Raw genomic sequence first — 18,213 nt, forward strand, 5'->3', positions numbered from 1 at the left:
CCCTACCACCACCACCACCACTACATCACCACTACCCCCACCACGCTACCACCATCACCACTACATCACCACTATCCCCACCACGCTACCACCATCACCACTACATCACCACTACTCCCACCACGCTACCACCATCACCACTACATCACCACTATCCCCACCACGCTACCACCACCACCACCACATCACCACTGCCCCCACCACGCTACCACCATCACCACTACATCACCACTACCCCCACCACGCTACCACCACCACCACCACATCACCACTACCCCCACCACGCTACCACCATCACCACTACCACTCGACACACCGCTCATCTAAAGAAAGAATCACCTTATTTCCCAAACTGTCAAATGGAAACACATTTTTAAAGCTGTCAACACAAAAGAACGCCACGACGCATTACCTTCGTAATAAATCTTGAGTGAGAGTGTTGAGTTGCCACGAGCGTAATATTCAGTGTACAGGGTGATCCTTGATGTGTACTCTCTCCTACTATTTTTACCTGTCTTCCCATAATCTTGTTTACTATCTTACCACAAACCCACCTATCTAACCACTGTTTTGCCACAATCTTACCTACAATCATACTTCCATCTTACCACAATCTTTTCTACTATCTTATATCTATTATCTCACAGTCTTATCTATCTTACCTCTATCGTACCACAGTCTTGTCTACCTACTTGCCTCTAACCACTATCTTATCTATTATCTTAGCTTTATCTTACCACAGTCTACTATATTACCTACTATCTTACCACACTCGTACGTTCTATCTTACCTCTTACCAAAGTTTAATCTACTATCTTATTACATTCTTCACTATCTTTTCACAATCTTAACAATCCTACTACAATCCTTCCTACTATCTTGTCTCAATCTTACGTACTACCTTACTACAATCTCTCCTATCTTACCACCACAATCTTACCCACAGTTCTACAACAATCTTACAATCTTTTCACGTTTTTTACCCACTATCTTGCCACAACTTTATCTATCTTTCCACAATCTTACCCATTATCTTACCACAATCTATCTTACTCAACAGATGTCAGATCTGTCAGCGTTCCGACGAGCCAAACTCTTGCATGTCTTCAATACTTTCTTTGGTAAGTATTATCTTATTATCTTATTATCTTTTAGTATCAGTTATTGCTAATTACTGATTATTATTATTTACTAATTATTATTAATTGCAACTTTACTATTTATTACTATTAATTATGATTATTAATTATAATTGCTGATTATTAAATAATTACTATTAATTATTAAATTACTAATTATTATTATTAATTACTAATTATTATTACTATTAATTACTGACTAATTATTTAACTATTATTTACTAATTATTATTGATGGCAGTTAAGCGGTGTGGAGGAAGTTAAGTGGTGTGGAAGAAGTTAAGTGGTGTGGAGGAAGTTAAGTGGTGTGGAGGAAGTTAAGTGGTGTGAAGGAAGTTAAGTGGTGTGGAGGAAGTTAAGTGGTGTGGAGGAAGTTAAGTGGTGTGGAGGAAGTTAAGTGGTGTAAAGGCAGTTCACATCTCATAATGTAACAACAAAGTGGATGGGTAAGTCAGGTAGCCAGCCATGCAGCCAGCCAGCGGCATGTCTCCATCACAATACCAGAAGCTCACCTGGGCGGACCAACCTCTACTTAACACTAGAGAACAGAAGTAATTCTCCCCATTTCTCCCTGACGACCAACAGCTGGCATCAGGTGTATTCTGAGTGCCAGGCCTGATTACCCTCAGGAAGCAGTGGTAATGGCTTCGTTTGGGCACATGTCAACACAAGCAGCTAGTTGGGTGTGCGTGCGTGTGGGGGAGGGGGTAAACAATACCAGAGGCTGCACGAAATGTTTCTCTCATGCAGCCCAATTTGTCAGGCCGGACTAGACTCCTTTACACTGCCTCTGCTTACTTCAGGAGGCAGCGGTATTGTATGCCACGTAAATTCGATAGCTTTGTCTCAGGTGTGTGTGTGTGTGTGTGTGTGTATGTGTGTGTGTGTGTGTGTGTGTGTGTGTGTGTGTGTGTTGGAAGGCTTCAGTTAGTGTTCACGCTCACAGGTGTGTGCTGGAAGCTTCCAGTTACTATACACCTTCCTCAAAATTCGCTTATCTATGGTTCTCTAGCAGCATAATTAAGCAGTAACTGCTGTTAAGAATGTTGACCCGGCTGTCTGAAAGGAGCCAGACTAGCACTAAGAAACACAAACAAACAGTGTACACAGATAAGCCAGAGGAGAGAAGCTTGAACGCGAAAGGAAAAAAATATAGTGGAGATTAAGTCAGTGAAAGGACCCAGGTATTCAATGTGACAACCCATTCGCTTAGTGACGTATCATGACAGTTTATTAAGAGATGGAACCCAGGAGCTAGAGCTCTTTAAACACACTTCTCAGAACACAGTTAAATAGTTTACTAGACGGAGTGTTTGAACTTATGGCAAGCCAGTGATAACAAGTAGAAGGCTAGTGCGTTATGCACTGTACCATGCTGGCCTAGTTACACTGTACCATGCTGGCCTAGTTACACTGTACCATGCTGGCCTAGTTACACTGTACCATGCTGGCCTAGTTACACTGTACCATGCTGGCCTAGTTACACTGTACCATGCTGGCCTAGTTACACTGTACCATGCTGGCCTAGTTACACTGTACCATGCTGGCCTAGTTACTCTGTACCATGCTGGCCTAGTTACACTGTACCATGCTGGCCTAGTTACACTGTACCATGCTGGCCTAGTTACACTGTACCATGCTGGCCTAGTTACACTGTACCATGCTGGCCTAGTTACACTGTACCATGCTGGCCTAGTTACGCTGTATCATGCTGGCCTAGTTACACTGTACCATGTTGGCCTAGTTACACTGTACCATGCTGGCCTAGTTACGCTGTATCATGCTGGCCTAGTTACACTGTACCATGCTGGCCTAGTTACACTGTACCATGCTGGCCTAGTTACACTGTACCATGCTGGCCTAGTTACACTGTACCATGCTGGCCTAGTTACACTGTACCATGCTGGCCTAGTTACACTGTACCATGCTGGCCTAGTTACACTGTACCATGCTGGCCTAGTTACACTGTACCATGCTGGCCTAGTTACACTGTACCATGCTGGCCTAGTTACACTGTACCATGCTGGCCTAGTTACACTGTACCATGCTGGCCTAGTTACACTGTACCATGCTGGCCTAGTTACACTGTACCATGCTGGCCTAGTTACACTGTACCATGCTGGCCTAGTTACACTGCACCATGCTGGCCTAGTTACACTGTACCATGCTGGCCTAGTTACACTGTACCATGCTGGCCTAGTTACACTGAGGCTCACGTAGGCGTATATCTATACACACAAGTGTAACGTGTATAAATATACACACTATACTAGTAAAAAGGCACACACACACACACACACACACGCAAACACACACACACACACATACACACACACACACACACACGCAAACACACACACACACACATACACACACACACACACCCTCGTCAAATGCTGAATACTTCAAGCATGGACATTCATTCGCACTTCTCAGTCAGGATAACCTAAATTCTTTCAGAATTCCTTCCTTCTCTCACTGCGAGGCTCAGTTTGCACAAGTGGCTTCAGAGTTGCAGCTTCTGCTCCGAGGTCATTTAAATATTTTAATTGGCCATCCTGTGAGCAGCTGCACTTGTGTGTCTGTCTGTGTCTGTCCTCTGGCAGTCTTGGTCTGATGTTATTAATGGTATTATTAGTGATTTTGTGTTGCGTAGGTGGTAGAGATAGTGGCAAGGGGAGAGTGATATCTGAATGTCAAAACTCACACCTTGATCTGATTGCCTGGGTTCCTCACACCTTGATCTGAGTGCCTGGGTTTCTCACACCTTGATCTGATTGCCTGGGTTCCTCACACCTTGATCTGAGTACCTGGGTTCCTCACACCTTGATCTGAGTACCTCGGTTCTCACACCTTGATCTGAGTACCTGGGTTCTCACACCTTGATCTGAGTACCTGGGTTCTCACACCTTGATCTGAGTGCCTGGGTTCTCACACCTTGATCTGAGTACCTTGGTTCTCACACCATGATCTGAGTGCCTGGATTCTCACACCTTGATCTGAGTGCCTTGGTTCCTCACACCTTGATCTGAGTGCCAGGGTTCTCATACCTTGATCTGAGTGCCTGGGTTCTCACACCTTGATCTGAGTGCCTGGGTTCCTCACACCTTGATCTGATTGCCAGGGTTCTCACACCTTGATCTGAGTACCTTGGTTCTCACACCATGATCTGAGTGCCTGGGTTCTCACACCTTGATCTGAGTGCCTTGGTTCCTCACACCTTGATCTGAGTGCCAGGGTTCTCATACCTTGATCTGAGTGCCTGGGTTCTCACACCTTGATCTGAGTGCCTGGGTTCTTACACATTGCTCGTGTTTTGATTGGCTGTTGAGGAGCCAGGAGGTCTGTGACTGGCTGCTGGGATATAAGCGTACTGGCCTAAGAGGTAGGGAGGGGGGCGGGGGGAGGAACTAGCTGAACGGTGGGTCATATTTTGGGCAAATTGCCTCAAGAGACTTTACAGGTTCGGGCAAAATAAAAGAGAAATATATATATAAATGATTCCAATTTGGAGCAGGAATGTAAGTGAACATTTCTTTACGATCTCATTAAACAACTACGTATATCCATGTAAGTTATACTTGTTTGTTGTATACTACTGTACGGAACTTGCGTGATGGAGGTTCAAGTGTGTATCATAATAATAATAATAATAATAATAATAATAATAATAATAATAATAATAATAATAATAATAATAATAATAATAATAATAATAATAATAATAATAATCTTTATTTCTACAAGTACATTATATAGGTTAATTTTGTCCTCAGGATGCGACCCACACCAATAGGCTAACACCCAGGCACCTACCTACTGCTAGGCGAACAGGGACAGCAGGTGTCTTAAGGAAACACGCCCACTGTTTCCACCCGTACCGGGGATCGAACCAAGGACACTCAGTGTATGAGCCGAGGGCCCTACCAACCGAGCTACGGTGGTGGGAGGTTGCTGGCACATGGCGCTTGACGACAACATTCATTGTCTGTTACGGTGGAAGAAGATACGTAACTCCTCGCTTCCTCCCAACTGTTTCTCTACTCCTCTCCTGGATTGTGGACCCCCAGTCAGTGACTAGTGTCCACCAGTCAGGAATAGAAGAGAGCAGCTAGACTGCCAAAGCTGACAGCATCACTAGCAAGAGGAGAACAGTTTGACTGCCAATGCTGACAGGATCACTAGCAAGAGGAGAACAGTTAGACTGGTAACGCTGACAGCATCACTAGGAAGAGGAGACCAGTTAGACTGCCAACGCTGACAGCATCACTAGCAAGAGAACAGTTTGACTGTCAACGCTGACAGCATCACTAGCAAGAGAAGAACAGTTTGATTGTCAACGCTGACAGCATCACTAGCAAGAGGAGACCAGTTAGACTGCCAACGCTGACAGCATCACTAGCAAGAGGAGAACAGTTTGACTGTCAACGCTGACAGCATCACTAGCAAGAGAAGAACAGTCTGACTGTCAACGCTGACAGCATCACTAGCAAGAGAAGAACAGTTACACTGGTAACGCTGACAGCATCACTAACAAGAGAAGAATAGTAACACTGTACAACACTCCGTGTCTAGTACAGTAACACTGTACAACACTCCGTGTCTAGTACAGTAACACTGTACAACACACCGTGTCTAGTACAGTAACACTGTACAACACACCGTGTCTAGTACAGTAACACTGTACAACACTCCGTGTCTAGTACAGTAACACTGTACAACACTCCGTGTCTAGTACAGTAACACTGTACAACACTCCGTGTCTAGTACAGTAACACTGTACAACACTCCGTGTCTAGCGGTGTTCCTCCAGGTAATAACTTGTCAATGAGGCGGAATAAAATGACAGATCGTAGCCTGTAAATAAGCTGAGGTAAGATAACCTGTAAATAAGTTTAGGTATACCTAGAGTATACCTGGAAGGAATTACGAGCCAATGCCCCCGTGGTCCGGTCCGTGACTAGGCCTCGCGGTGGATCAGGGACTGATCAACTAGGTTGTTGCTGCTGGCCGCACGCAAACCGACGTACGAACCGCAGCCCGGCTGGTCAGGTACTGACTTTAGGTGTTTGTCCAGCTCCCTCCTGAAGACAGCCAGGGAACTATTGTTAATATCCCTTATGTATGCTGGGGAGACAGTTGAGCAGTCTTGGGCCCCTGACACTTAATATATTGTCTCTTAGCGTACCCGTGGAGGTCCTGCTTTTCATTGGGGTGATGTTGCACCGTCTGCCGAGTCTTTTGCTTTCGTAGGGAGTGATTTCCGTGTGTAGATTTGGGACTAGTCCTTCTTGGCTTGGTATCCCTAGTTTTGAATGTTCTCATTAACCATCCTATCATTTTTCCAGGTGTGATAGATACATTATTGTCCTCTTTGAATGAGATTCTCTGACATTATCACTCCCAGGTCCTTCACATTAGTTTTTTGCTCTATTGTGTGATTGGAATTTGTTTTATTCCCCAATGCGGTTTTCATTTCCTCGGGTTTTCCATAGTGGAGTAATTGAAATTTATCTAAATTAAACTTCATATTGTTTCCTGATGCCCTTTTAAAGACTTGGTTAATGTCCGCTTGTAGAGTTGCAGTGTCCTTGATAGATGACACTGTCATGCAGATTTTGGTATCGTCAGCAAAGGAGTACACGGTGTTGTGGCTCACATCTGTCATCTAGACTCGGATTAACCAGTCAATCACTGCTTCATCTAGACCCACATTAACCAGACAATCACTGCTTCATCTAGACCCACATTAACCAGACAATCACTGCTCCATCTACACCCACATTAACCAGACAATCACTGCTCCATCTACACCCACATTAACCAGACAATCACTGCTCTAACATCACTACACAAAACTAAAATTTAAACAATTCAATATTTTTTTTAACTGTGATTCAGTGAGTCGTAAAGAATACTCGAAATCGAAGTTTCTTTTAACTTGTTCGTTTCCCTGCGAGTATATTCACCTCTTTTTTAACTTGTTCGTTTCCCTGCGAGTATATTCACCTCTTTTTTAACTTGTTCGTTTCCCTGCGAGTATATTCACCTCTTTTTTAACTTGTTCGTTTCCCTGCGAGTATATTCACCTCTTTTTTAACTTGTTCGTTTCCCTGCGAGTATATTCGCCTCTTTTTTAACTTGTTCGTTTCCCTGCGAGTATATTCACCTCTTTTTTAACTTGTTCGTTTCCCTGCGAGTATATTCGCCTCTTTTTTAACTTGTTCGTTTCCCTGCGAGTATATTCACCTCTTTTTTATCTTGTTCGTTTCCCTGCGAGTATATTCGCCTCTTTTTTAACTTGTTCGTTTCTTTGCGAGTATATTCACCACCGTTATACTCTTCAGAAAACAAAAGTAAGTAACGGATATTTTTGCCAATGGAGGGCTATTTACCGTTACAATGGACGTACTGTAACTGTCGAAACTTTAAAAAAATGGAGGGGGGGGGGGAAATAAACTGTCAGTAGCCGTTTTTTTCAGAATTAACGGCCACAACGGTAATGACTGCTAAAGTTGTAATGATTATTACAACGGTAATTGTTCTAACGGTAATAGCTGTTACAACGCTAATACATGCCACAACTATAATTTCCACAATGGTAACAATGGTTTAAACGGTAATTGCTACAACGGCAATAACTGTTACAATGGCAATAACTCTTACAACTGAAATAACTGTTACAAAGGTAATAACTGCCACAACGGTAATAACAGACACGATGGTAATTGCTACAACGTCAATAACGGCTTCAACGGACACAACGGTCTATTAACGGTTAGTAAAGTCTTGCCGTCTCTCTCAACAGTGACTCCATATGCCAAATCTCATCAGCGCCCCAGCTGTCCATCTCTCATGTGTAACTTAAGTGAAGCTATTAGCCACTTTGTGGGTTACAACCCTTAATTGAGGCAGCACCTAGGTACTCACCTAGGTGTACTCACCTAGGTGTATTTACCTAGGAATACTCACCTAGGTGTACTCACCTAGGTATACTCAACTACGTGTACTCACCTAGGTGTACTCACCTAGGTGTACTCACCTAGGTATACTCACCTAGGTGTACTTACCTAGTTATACTCACCTAGGTGTACTCACCTAGGTATACTCACCTAGGTGTACTCACCTAGGTATACTCACCTAGGTATATTTACCTAGGTGTACTCACCTAGGTGTACTCACCTAGGTATACTCACCTAGGTGTACTCACCTAGGTATACTCACCTAGGTGTACTTACCTAGTTATACTCACCTAGGTGTACTCACCTAAGTATACTCACCTAGGTGTACTCACCTAGGTATACTCACCTAGGTATATTCACCTAGGTGTACTCACCTAGGTGTACTCACCTAGGTATACTCACCTAGGTGTACTCACCTAGGTATACTCACCTAGGTGTACTCACCTAGGTATACTCACCTAGGTGTACTCACCTAGGTGTACTCACCTAGGTGTACTCAGGTACTCACCTAGGTATACTCACCTAGGTGTACTCACCTAGGTGTACTCACCTAGGTGTACTCAGGTACTCACCTAGGTGTACTAATCTAGTTTTTATTCACCCTGTGCCTGTGGAGCTGTCTGTTTAGATGCGTTTATGTAGTTTTTTTATTACATCTGACTGTTTGTCAACACCTGACAAGAGGTGTTATAGAGTCCTGGTATCTTCATCCCTCGGGTGGCTGTAAGTGGTGGTTCATGCAGGTGATGGATGTGTGTGTGTGGTGGTTGATGTGTGTGATGGTTTGTCCGTAGTAGTGGTTGGTGTGTATGTTAGTTGCTAGCATTGCAGTAGTGGCTGTGTGTGGTGGTTGTTGTGGTTAGTTGTGGTGGTTGATGTGTGTGCTAGTTGTTAGTATTATAGTGGTGGTTATTAGTAGTAGTGGTTGTTAGCAGTGGTGGTTGCTAGTTGTGATGGTTGATGTGTGTGCTAGTTAGTATTGTAGTGGAGATGGTTATGTGTGGTGGTTATCAGCAGTGGTGGTTGTTAGTTGTAGTGGTGTGCTTGTAATTGACAGTATTGTAGTTGTGATTACTGGTAGCGATATGTGGTGGATGTTGTTAGCAGTGGTTGATAAATCTACTAGTTGTGGAAGAGTGAAGTAACATTGAAAACAGATATGGCTGGCACCTAGACAGACACGTTTGACAGTCATGGCTGACAGGTAATCTTGTTTAAAGGACAGGCTTTCAGTCATTGTTGACACAGACGCTTAACAAAAACTGACACACATGATTTAGGAAGAGAAACGTTGGCAGACAGTCCTGGTTGGCAGACAGTCATGGAGAGACATGACAGACAGTCAAACATACCAAGATGTAGTTAACACTGTCACTCTGACAGACTGAAAGATATGATTGACAGAAATAAAAGACGCTTTTGACAGATAAAGATTTTTTTGGGCTGACAGCAAATCATAGCCATTGTTAAGAGATATGACAAACAGCCATTTAGGGTCATGGTTGATAAACAGCATTTACTGACAGTTATCAGAATTCATGTTGACAAAAACATGACTGGCAGACGGCCACTTCGAGTCTTAGTTGACAGATAGCAGTGGCTGACAGCAAATCATAGTTATTAAAAGAGAGAAACATGACTGACAGCTTTGCAGAGTCCTTTTCAGCAGACATAATTAACAGACAGCCACTCTGAGTCACGGTTTACAGACAGCATTTACTGACAGTCATGTGGAGTCCTTATTGACAGACATGACTGACAGATAGGTACATCTCGTAGCTGGGATTCTCGTCAGGAAGTTGGAAATCCAGTTGCCTTACTCCATTGATCCACCCAGATATCTCTTACTGGTTCAGTCGACGCTGTAATTGAATAAATTAACCATTTATAACCTGAATGACGTATCTATTCCAGTCAAGAATTGGGTATACTCTTCCAGTCAGTAGATCTGCTGGCTATAATGTCGATTTTTACGCAAGAGAGTGAGAGAAATCGGCTAAAATCAACAAATCTTTGATCAGTTTTAGGAGTGAGCAGAAAATCCCCTGGAGTCCGGCTGGTGCCGAGACAATCAAGGTCGCTCAAAAGGCGCGCGCACACGGCCAATCAACGCCCAAACAATGGGTCCTAAAGGGCTGATTCGCGATAGGATTGGAGGTGGCGCAGCCAATCAAGTCCAACCGCCGGGCCCGTAATTAGCACGCACGCACTCTCGTGTACGCGCGCACGCACACGCATACACACACACACAGGTGCTGTGACTCGGGGCCAGGAGCTATGAGTCGACCCCTGTATGCACATATAGTTGAGATAGAGGAGTACACACACACGCACACACATGCACGCACACGCACGCATGCCCAAGCACCCACCCACACATATACCACCCACCCACACATACACACACGCACACACACACACACGCGCGCGCGCGCGCGTGTGTGTGTGTGTGTGGAGGACAGGAGGGTCAGGGGAGACATGATAACGACATACAAAATACTGCGTGGAATAGATAAAGTGGACAGAGACAGGATGTTCCAGAGAGGGGACACAGAAACAATGAGCCACAGCTGGAAGCTGAAGACTCAGACGAGTCAAAGGGATGTTAGGAAGTATTTCTTCAGTCATAGAGTTGTCAGGAAGTGGAGTAGTCTAGTAAGTGATGTAGTGGAGGCAGGAACCATACATAGCTTTAAGATGAGGTATTACAAAGCTCAGGGAGCAGAGAGAGGATCTAGCAGCGATCAGTGAAGAGGCGGGGCCAGGAACTGAGTCTCAACCCCTGCAACCACAATTAGGTGAGGACAATTAAGTGAGTACATCCACACAAAGTCAGAAGATTTATAGTTGGTGGTTTGAAGGTTTGAAACAAAACTAGTTCCAGGGATCAGGAGATAGAGCCTTGACAAAAGACTAAAGCAATTGTATCATATAACTTTCAAAAAAGAATCAGGGGAGATAGAGTTACGATATACAGGATACTTGATGGGTTTGACAGAGTCAACAGAAACACAGCGAAATGCTGAGAACATACACGAGGTACAGAGATGTCAGGAAATAATTGTTCAGTCTCAAGGTGGTAAATAAATTGTGTGAACTAGATGAGGAAGTGACACGGTTTCAAGAGCAGGTATGACAAGGCAATAAATACCGGAAGATTGTTAAAATGATACTGAAGTGCAGGAAGGGAGACTGACGTGAAAATCAGCCTTATAACACAGGTGAAATTTTGTCAGTAATAAATTCCTTTAAGCTTGGGAGGTCCCAAGAGCCCAGGAACCTCTAATGCCGGTGACTGTAGTTCAAGAGTCCGGGCCAGGAGCTGTGACTCGACCATCGCAAACACAACTCAGTGAGTAGAAAGTATCATTGGAGTGTTCGTGGACCAGCCGCTTTGCTCTTGGATTTAAAGGTGTGGACCGTGATGTTTCCCTATCCCAGGAGCTCTGCCTGGTCCAGCACTTAATGTTCTTTGATGCCAGGAATAATGTTGATTTAATTAAGTATATTTCATTGGTGACAACTTGAAATACACTGAAATTACTGTATATGACGGTTGAATTTATGAAGACAGAGGTAGAAGCTATAATTGCTGTGAATGACAGCAGAACCTGTGAAGACAGAGGTACAAGTTATAATTACCGTGAATGACAGCAGAACCTGTGAAGACAGAGGTACAAGTTATAATTACTGTGAATGACAGCAGAACCTGTGAAGACAGATGTACAAGTTATAATTACTGTGAATGACAGCAGAACCTGTGAAGACAGAGGTACAAGTTATAATTACTGTGAATGACAGCAGAACCTGTGAAGACAGAGGTACAAGTTATAATTACTGTGAATGACAGCAGAACCTGTGAAGACAGAGGTACAAGTTATAATTACTGTGAATAACAGCAGAACCTGTGAAGACAGAGGTACAAGTTATAATTACTGTGAATGACAGCAGAACCTGTGAAGACAGAGGTACAAGTTATAATTACTGTGAATGACAGCAGAACCTGTGAAGACAGAGGTACAAGTTATAATTACTGTGAATGACAGCAGAACCTGTGAAGACAGAGGTACAAGTTATAATTACTGTGAATGACAGCAGAACCTGTGAAGACAGAGGTACCAGCTACAGAGAAAGACTTCACTGGGACAACTTTTCGCTCTGTGTAGAGCTAAGAAAGACTTTCTCTAGAACATATGTCTAAGATTACAGAGTTGTTTATATAAGACTGTTGCATCCACGGCAGAACATGCTCACTCAGAGGGCTAACTTTAAATGTTATTATGAAAAACCTTCTGATGCTTGTGGTGCAGTGGTAGAGGGCTACCACTGTACCACTGGTGCAGTGGTAGAGTGCTACCACTGTACCACTGGTGTAGTGGTAGTGCTACCACTGTACCACTGGTGCAGTGGTAGAGTGCTACCACTGTACCACTGGTGTAGTGGTAGTGCTACCACTGTACCACTGGTGTAGTGGTAGTGCTACCACTGTACCACTGGTGTAGTGATAGAGTGCTACCATTGTACCACTGGTGTAGTGGTAGAGTGCTACCACTGTACCACTGGTGTAGTGGTAGAGTGCTACCACTGTACCTCTGGTGTAGTGGTAGAGTGCTACCACTGTACCACTGGTGTAGTGGTAGAGTGCTACCACTGTACCACTGGTGTAGTGGTAGAGTGCTACCACTGTACCACTGGTGTAGTGGTAGAGTGCTACCACTGTACCACTGGTGTAGTGGTAGTGCTACCACTGTACCACTGGTGTAGTGGTAGTGCTACCACTGTACCACTGGTGTAGTGATAGAGTGCTACCATTGTACCACTGGTGTAGTGGTAGAGTGCTACCACTGTACCACTGGTGTAGTGGTAGAGTGCTACCACTGTACCTCTGGTGTAGTGGTAGAGTGCTACCACTGTACCACTGGTGTAGTGGTAGAGTGCTACCACTGTACCACTGGTGTAGTGGTAGAGTGCTACCACTGTACCACTGGTGTAGTGGTAGAGTGCTACCACTGTACCACTGGTGTAGTGGTAGTGCTACCACTGTACCACTGGTGTAGTGGTAGAGTGCTACCACTGTACCACTGGTGTAGTGGTAGAGTGCTACCACTGTACCACTGGTGTAGTGGTAGTGCTACCACTGTACCACTGGTGTAGTGGTAGAGTGCTACCATTGTACCACTGGTGTAGTGGTAGAGTGCTACCACTGTACCACTGGTGTAGTGGTAGAGTGCTACCACTGTACCACTGGTGTAGTGGTAGAGTGCTACCACTGTACCACTGGTGTAGTGGTAGAGTGCTACCACTGTACCACTGGTGCAGTGGTAGAGTGCTACCACTGTACCACTGGTGTAGTGGTAGTGCTACCACTGCACCACTGGTGTAGTGTCGTGGTAGCACTACCACTGCACCACTGGTGTAGTGGTAGTGCTACCACTGCACCACTGGTACATAAACCGGTTGCTTCACTGTACTGATGTCTTGGTGCTCAATACTGTTATACAGTATATATAAAATACCTCTTGGTATATTATATACACTATATAATATGATAAATTAGACACATGTACCCAAATTTTGCAGATTTGTCTAAGTTATCAACTAAAATTTATATACGCTATATAGTATCCGGAGAGGGATCTTTTTTTTTTTTTTTTTTTTTTTTACTCAGGGTTTGACAAGGTTAAGGATCCCTAGCTTTATTGACAGCTATTTACAGGTTAAGGATTCCTAACTTTATTGGCAAGCTAAGAGCTGTTACCTACATCAGCTCATTTGAAAGCATTTTTATTGTTATGAGACATACAAGTAGGGAACAGGATGAAGTTGGAGCCATCTGTGGGCCAGCATTTTCATTTGATCAACTGACTTTATCTCGTTGACATCATTATGCTCTCTCTCTCTCTCTCTGTTTATTCGGGAGTCCAGAGAGAGAGAGAGACAGAGAGAGAGAGAGAGAGAGAGAGAGAGAGAGAGAGAGAGAGAGAGAGAGAGAGAGAGAGAGAGAGAGAGAGAGAGAGAGAGAGAGAGAGAGAGAGAGAGAGAGAGAGAGAGAGAGAGAGAGAGATTCAAACACAAGTCATCATCTCTCCTGTCACTGGAATAAACGTAAATTATGCACAAATATTTCAATATAAAATAACACTTCAGTAATTTCTAGAACATTAAAATAAACTGGTGTAAATTTTTAAAATCAGTGAAAATACATAACGACTCTGAAGGGAAAATATCCATGTTATATAAAGTTTTAATAAACAAAAGAGAGGAAAATCAGAACCCCATAATTACTGTCAGATACAAAAATAAAAACAAATGGATTAGGGGTAACCTGGAATGTATAGCGGCACTGATGTGCCTCTAAATCTGCCACAGCACTCATTAGTCCGGCTCACAGCCGTGTTGCAAGTCGTTATAATTAGGCTTTGCTACGATGTTTAAATTTGGCATCCATGGCAGTCTTTCCAGGGGGCTCTGACTGGCTATAAAACCGAGCATTATTAATGACTGGTTGTGTACAATACTGTACACACACAACCCCCGGTTTCAGGTCACTCATAAAATGAGTTAATTGAGCATATTTACAACCCAGTTTAAAATGGAAATATTAAAGACTACTTCATTGCATTTTGGACCATTATGACATCGCAATTGGAAGATAATATAACCAATTTGGGTTTAAATCTGTAAGAATCGTACAGTTCAGCAGGGAAGGGGGGCTATATAGGAGTAGGAATATGCGAAGTTTAAGAGTGAGGGGTAGGAATGTGTGAGGGCAGAGGATAGTGGGAGGGGGGTTAGTGCACAAGTAAGATTTCTCTTATAAAGTCAAAGAAAGTCTGCATCAAAAGTGGGAGTTTCAGCAAGGAGGTCAGTTAGAGTGTGTTGGGGCGGCAGAGAGACGTTGGAAGTGAATCCTGGGTTGCTGCTGATAGACAGGGCAATATAGTAAGATGTGGAGGACTAACAGTGCGACCTGACAGTCTTCGCAGAGTGGTTGGTGCAGGTCGTTTCTCCATGAAGTATCCATGAGTGAGTCTCGTGTGTCCGATACATAACCATGAGAGTGCAGTCTCCCAAACCTTGACAGCAGGGGAATATTATGGTCAGTTTTAGAACTCTCTCGCCATGGGTTCAAAATCTATCCGTTCCGGAGTTTCACTTTCATTTGCTGTCAGCGGTTGTGGAGTTGTAAGAATTGGATATAAGTCTGCTGTGAAATCACTTCTCAGTGCATCACTCTTCCCAGTGCATCACTCCTCCCAGTGCATCACTCTTCCTGGTGCATCAGTCTTCCCGATACATCACTCTTCCCAGTGCATCACTCCTCCCAGTGCATCACTCCTCCCAGTGCATCACTACTCCCGGGGCATCACTCCTCCCAGTGCATCACTCCTTCCGGTGCATCACTCCTCCCAGTGCATCACTCCTCCCAGTGCATCACTACTCCCGGGGCATCACTCCTCCCAGTGCATCACTCCTCCCAGTGCATCACTCCTCCCAGTGCATCACTCCTCCCAGTGCATCACTCCTCCCAGTGCATCACTCCTCCCAGTGCATCACTACTCCCGGGGCATCACTCCTCCCAGTGCATCACTCTTCCCAGTGCATCACTCTTCCCAGTGCATCACTCCTCCCAGTGCATCACTCCTCCCAGTGCATCACTCCTCCAAGTGCATCACTCTTCCCAGTGCATCACTACTCCCAGTGCATCACTCCTCCCAGTGCATCACTCTTCCCAGTGCATCACTCTTCCCAGTGCATCACTCCTCCCAGTGCATCACTCCTCCCAGTGCATCACTCTTCCCAGTGCATCACTCCTCCCAGTGCATCACTCCTCCCAGTGCATCACTCTTCCCAGTGCATCACTACTCCCAGTGCATCACTCCTCCCAGTGCATCACTCTTCCCAGTGCATCACTCTTCCCAGTGCATCACTCCTCCCAGTGCATCACTCCTCCCAGTGCATCACTCTTCCCAGTGCATCACTCCTCCCAGTGCATCACTCTTCCCAGTGCATCACTCCTCCCAGTGCATCACTCTTCCCAGTGCATCACTCCTCCCAGTGCATCACTCCTCCCAGTGCATCACTCTTCCCAGTGCATCACTCCTCCCAGTGCATCACTCCTCCCAGTGCATCACTCTTCCCAGTGCATCACTCCTCCCAGTGCATCACTCCTCCCAGTGCATCACTCCTCCCAGTGCATCACTCTTCCTGGTGCATCAGTCTTCCCGATACATCACTCTTCCCAGTGCATCACTCCTCCCAGTGCATCACTCTTCCCAGTGCATCACTCCTCCCAGTGCATCACTCCTCCCAGTGCATCACTCCTCCCAGTGCATCACTCCTCCCAGTGCATCACTCCTCCCAGTGCATCACACCTCCCAGTGCATCACTCCTCCCAGTGCATCACTCCTCCCAGTGCATCACTCTTCCCAGTGCATCACTCCTCCCAGTGCATCACTCCTCCCAGTGCATCACTCTTCCCAGTGCATCACTCCTCCCAGTGCATCACTCCTCCCAGTGCATCACTCTTCCCAGTGCATCACTCCTCCCAGTGCATCACTCCTCCCAGTGCATCACTCCTCCCAGTGCATCACTCTTCCTGGTGCATCAGTCTTCCCGATACATCACTCTTCCCAGTGCATCACTCCTCCCAGTGCATCACTCTTCCCAGTGCATCACTCCTCCCAGTGCATCACTCCTCCCAGTGCATCACTCCTCCCAGTGCATCACTCCTCCCAGTGCATCACTCCTCCCAGTGCATCACTCTTCCTGGTGCATCAGTCTTCCCGATACATCACTCTTCCCAGTGCATCACTCCTCCCAGTGCATCACTCCTCCCAGTGCATCACTCCTCCCAGTGCATCACTCCTCCCAGTGCATCACTCTTCCTGGTGCATCAGTCTTCCCGATACATCACTCTTCCCAGTGCATCACTCCTCCCAGTGCATCACTCCTCCCAGTGCATCACTCCTCCCAGTGCATCACTACTCCCGGGGCATCACTCCTCCCAGTGCATCACTCCTCCCAGTGCATCACTCCTCCCAGTGCATCACTCCTCCCAGTGCATCACTACTCCCGGGGCATCACTCCTCCCAGTGCATCACTCTTCCCAGTGCATCACTCCTTCCGGTGCATCACTCCTCCCAGTGCATCACTCCTCCCAGTGCATCACTCCTCCCAGTGCATCACTCCTCCCAGTGCATCACTCCTTCCCGTGCATCACTCCTCCCGGTGCATCACTCCTCCCGGTGCATCACTCCTTCCGGTGCATCACTCCTCCCGATGCATCACTCCTCCCGGTGCATCACTCCTCCCGGTGCATCACTCCTTCCGGTGCATCACTCCTTCCGGTGCATCACTCCTCCCGGTGCATCACTCCTACCGGTGCATCACTCCTCCCGGTGCATCACTCCTCCCGGTGCACCACTCCTCCCGGTGCATCACTCCTCCCGGTACATCACTCCTTCCGGTGCATCACTCCTTCCAGTGCATCACTCCTTCCAGTGCATCACTCCTCCCGGTGCACCACTCCTCCCAGTGCATCACTTCTCCCAGTACATCAGTCCTCCCGGTACATCACTCCTCCCGGTGCATCACTCCTTCCAGTGCATCACCCCTCCCGGTGCATCACTTCTCCCAGTGCATCACTCCTCCCGGTGCATCACTCCTCCCGGTGCATCACTCCTTTCGGTGCATCACTCCTCTCAGTGCATCACTCCTCCCGGTGCATCACTCCTCCCGGTGCATCACTCCTCCCGGTGCATCACTCCTCCCGGTGCATCACTCCTCCCGGTGCATCACTCCTCCCGGTGCATCACTCCTCCCGGTGCATCACTCCTTCCAGTGCATCACCCCTCCCGGTGCATCACTTCTCCCAGTGCATCACTCCTCCCAGTGCATCACTCCTCCCAGTGCATCACTCCTCCCAGTGCATCACTCCTTCCCGTGCATCACTCCTTCCGGTGCATCACTCCTCCCGATGCATCACTCCTCCCGGTACATCACTCCTTCCGGTGCATCACTCCTCCCAGTGCATCACTCCTCCCAGTGCATCACTCCTTCCAGTGCATCACTCCTTCCAGTGCATCACTCCTCCCGGTGCACCACTCCTC

At 46.0% G+C, this 18,213-nt stretch overlaps 1 protein-coding gene across 1 annotated transcript in view; it reads left to right on the forward strand.

Moving 5' to 3' along the window:
* The window catches only part of Scp2 (Sarcoplasmic calcium-binding protein 2), a 394,806-nt gene that overhangs the window by 245,296 nt on the left and 131,297 nt on the right, over positions 1-18,213 (forward strand). The window contains exon 3 of the mRNA XM_070089823.1: positions 1,061-1,121. Within this exon, the coding sequence (XP_069945924.1) occupies positions 1,061-1,121 (61 nt within the window). The remainder of the gene's footprint in view (positions 1-1,060; positions 1,122-18,213) is intronic.

The sequence above is a fragment of the Cherax quadricarinatus genome, chromosome 30 (assembly GCF_038502225.1).
Source record: "Cherax quadricarinatus isolate ZL_2023a chromosome 30, ASM3850222v1, whole genome shotgun sequence".
Classification (NCBI taxonomy): domain Eukaryota; kingdom Metazoa; phylum Arthropoda; class Malacostraca; order Decapoda; family Parastacidae; genus Cherax; species Cherax quadricarinatus.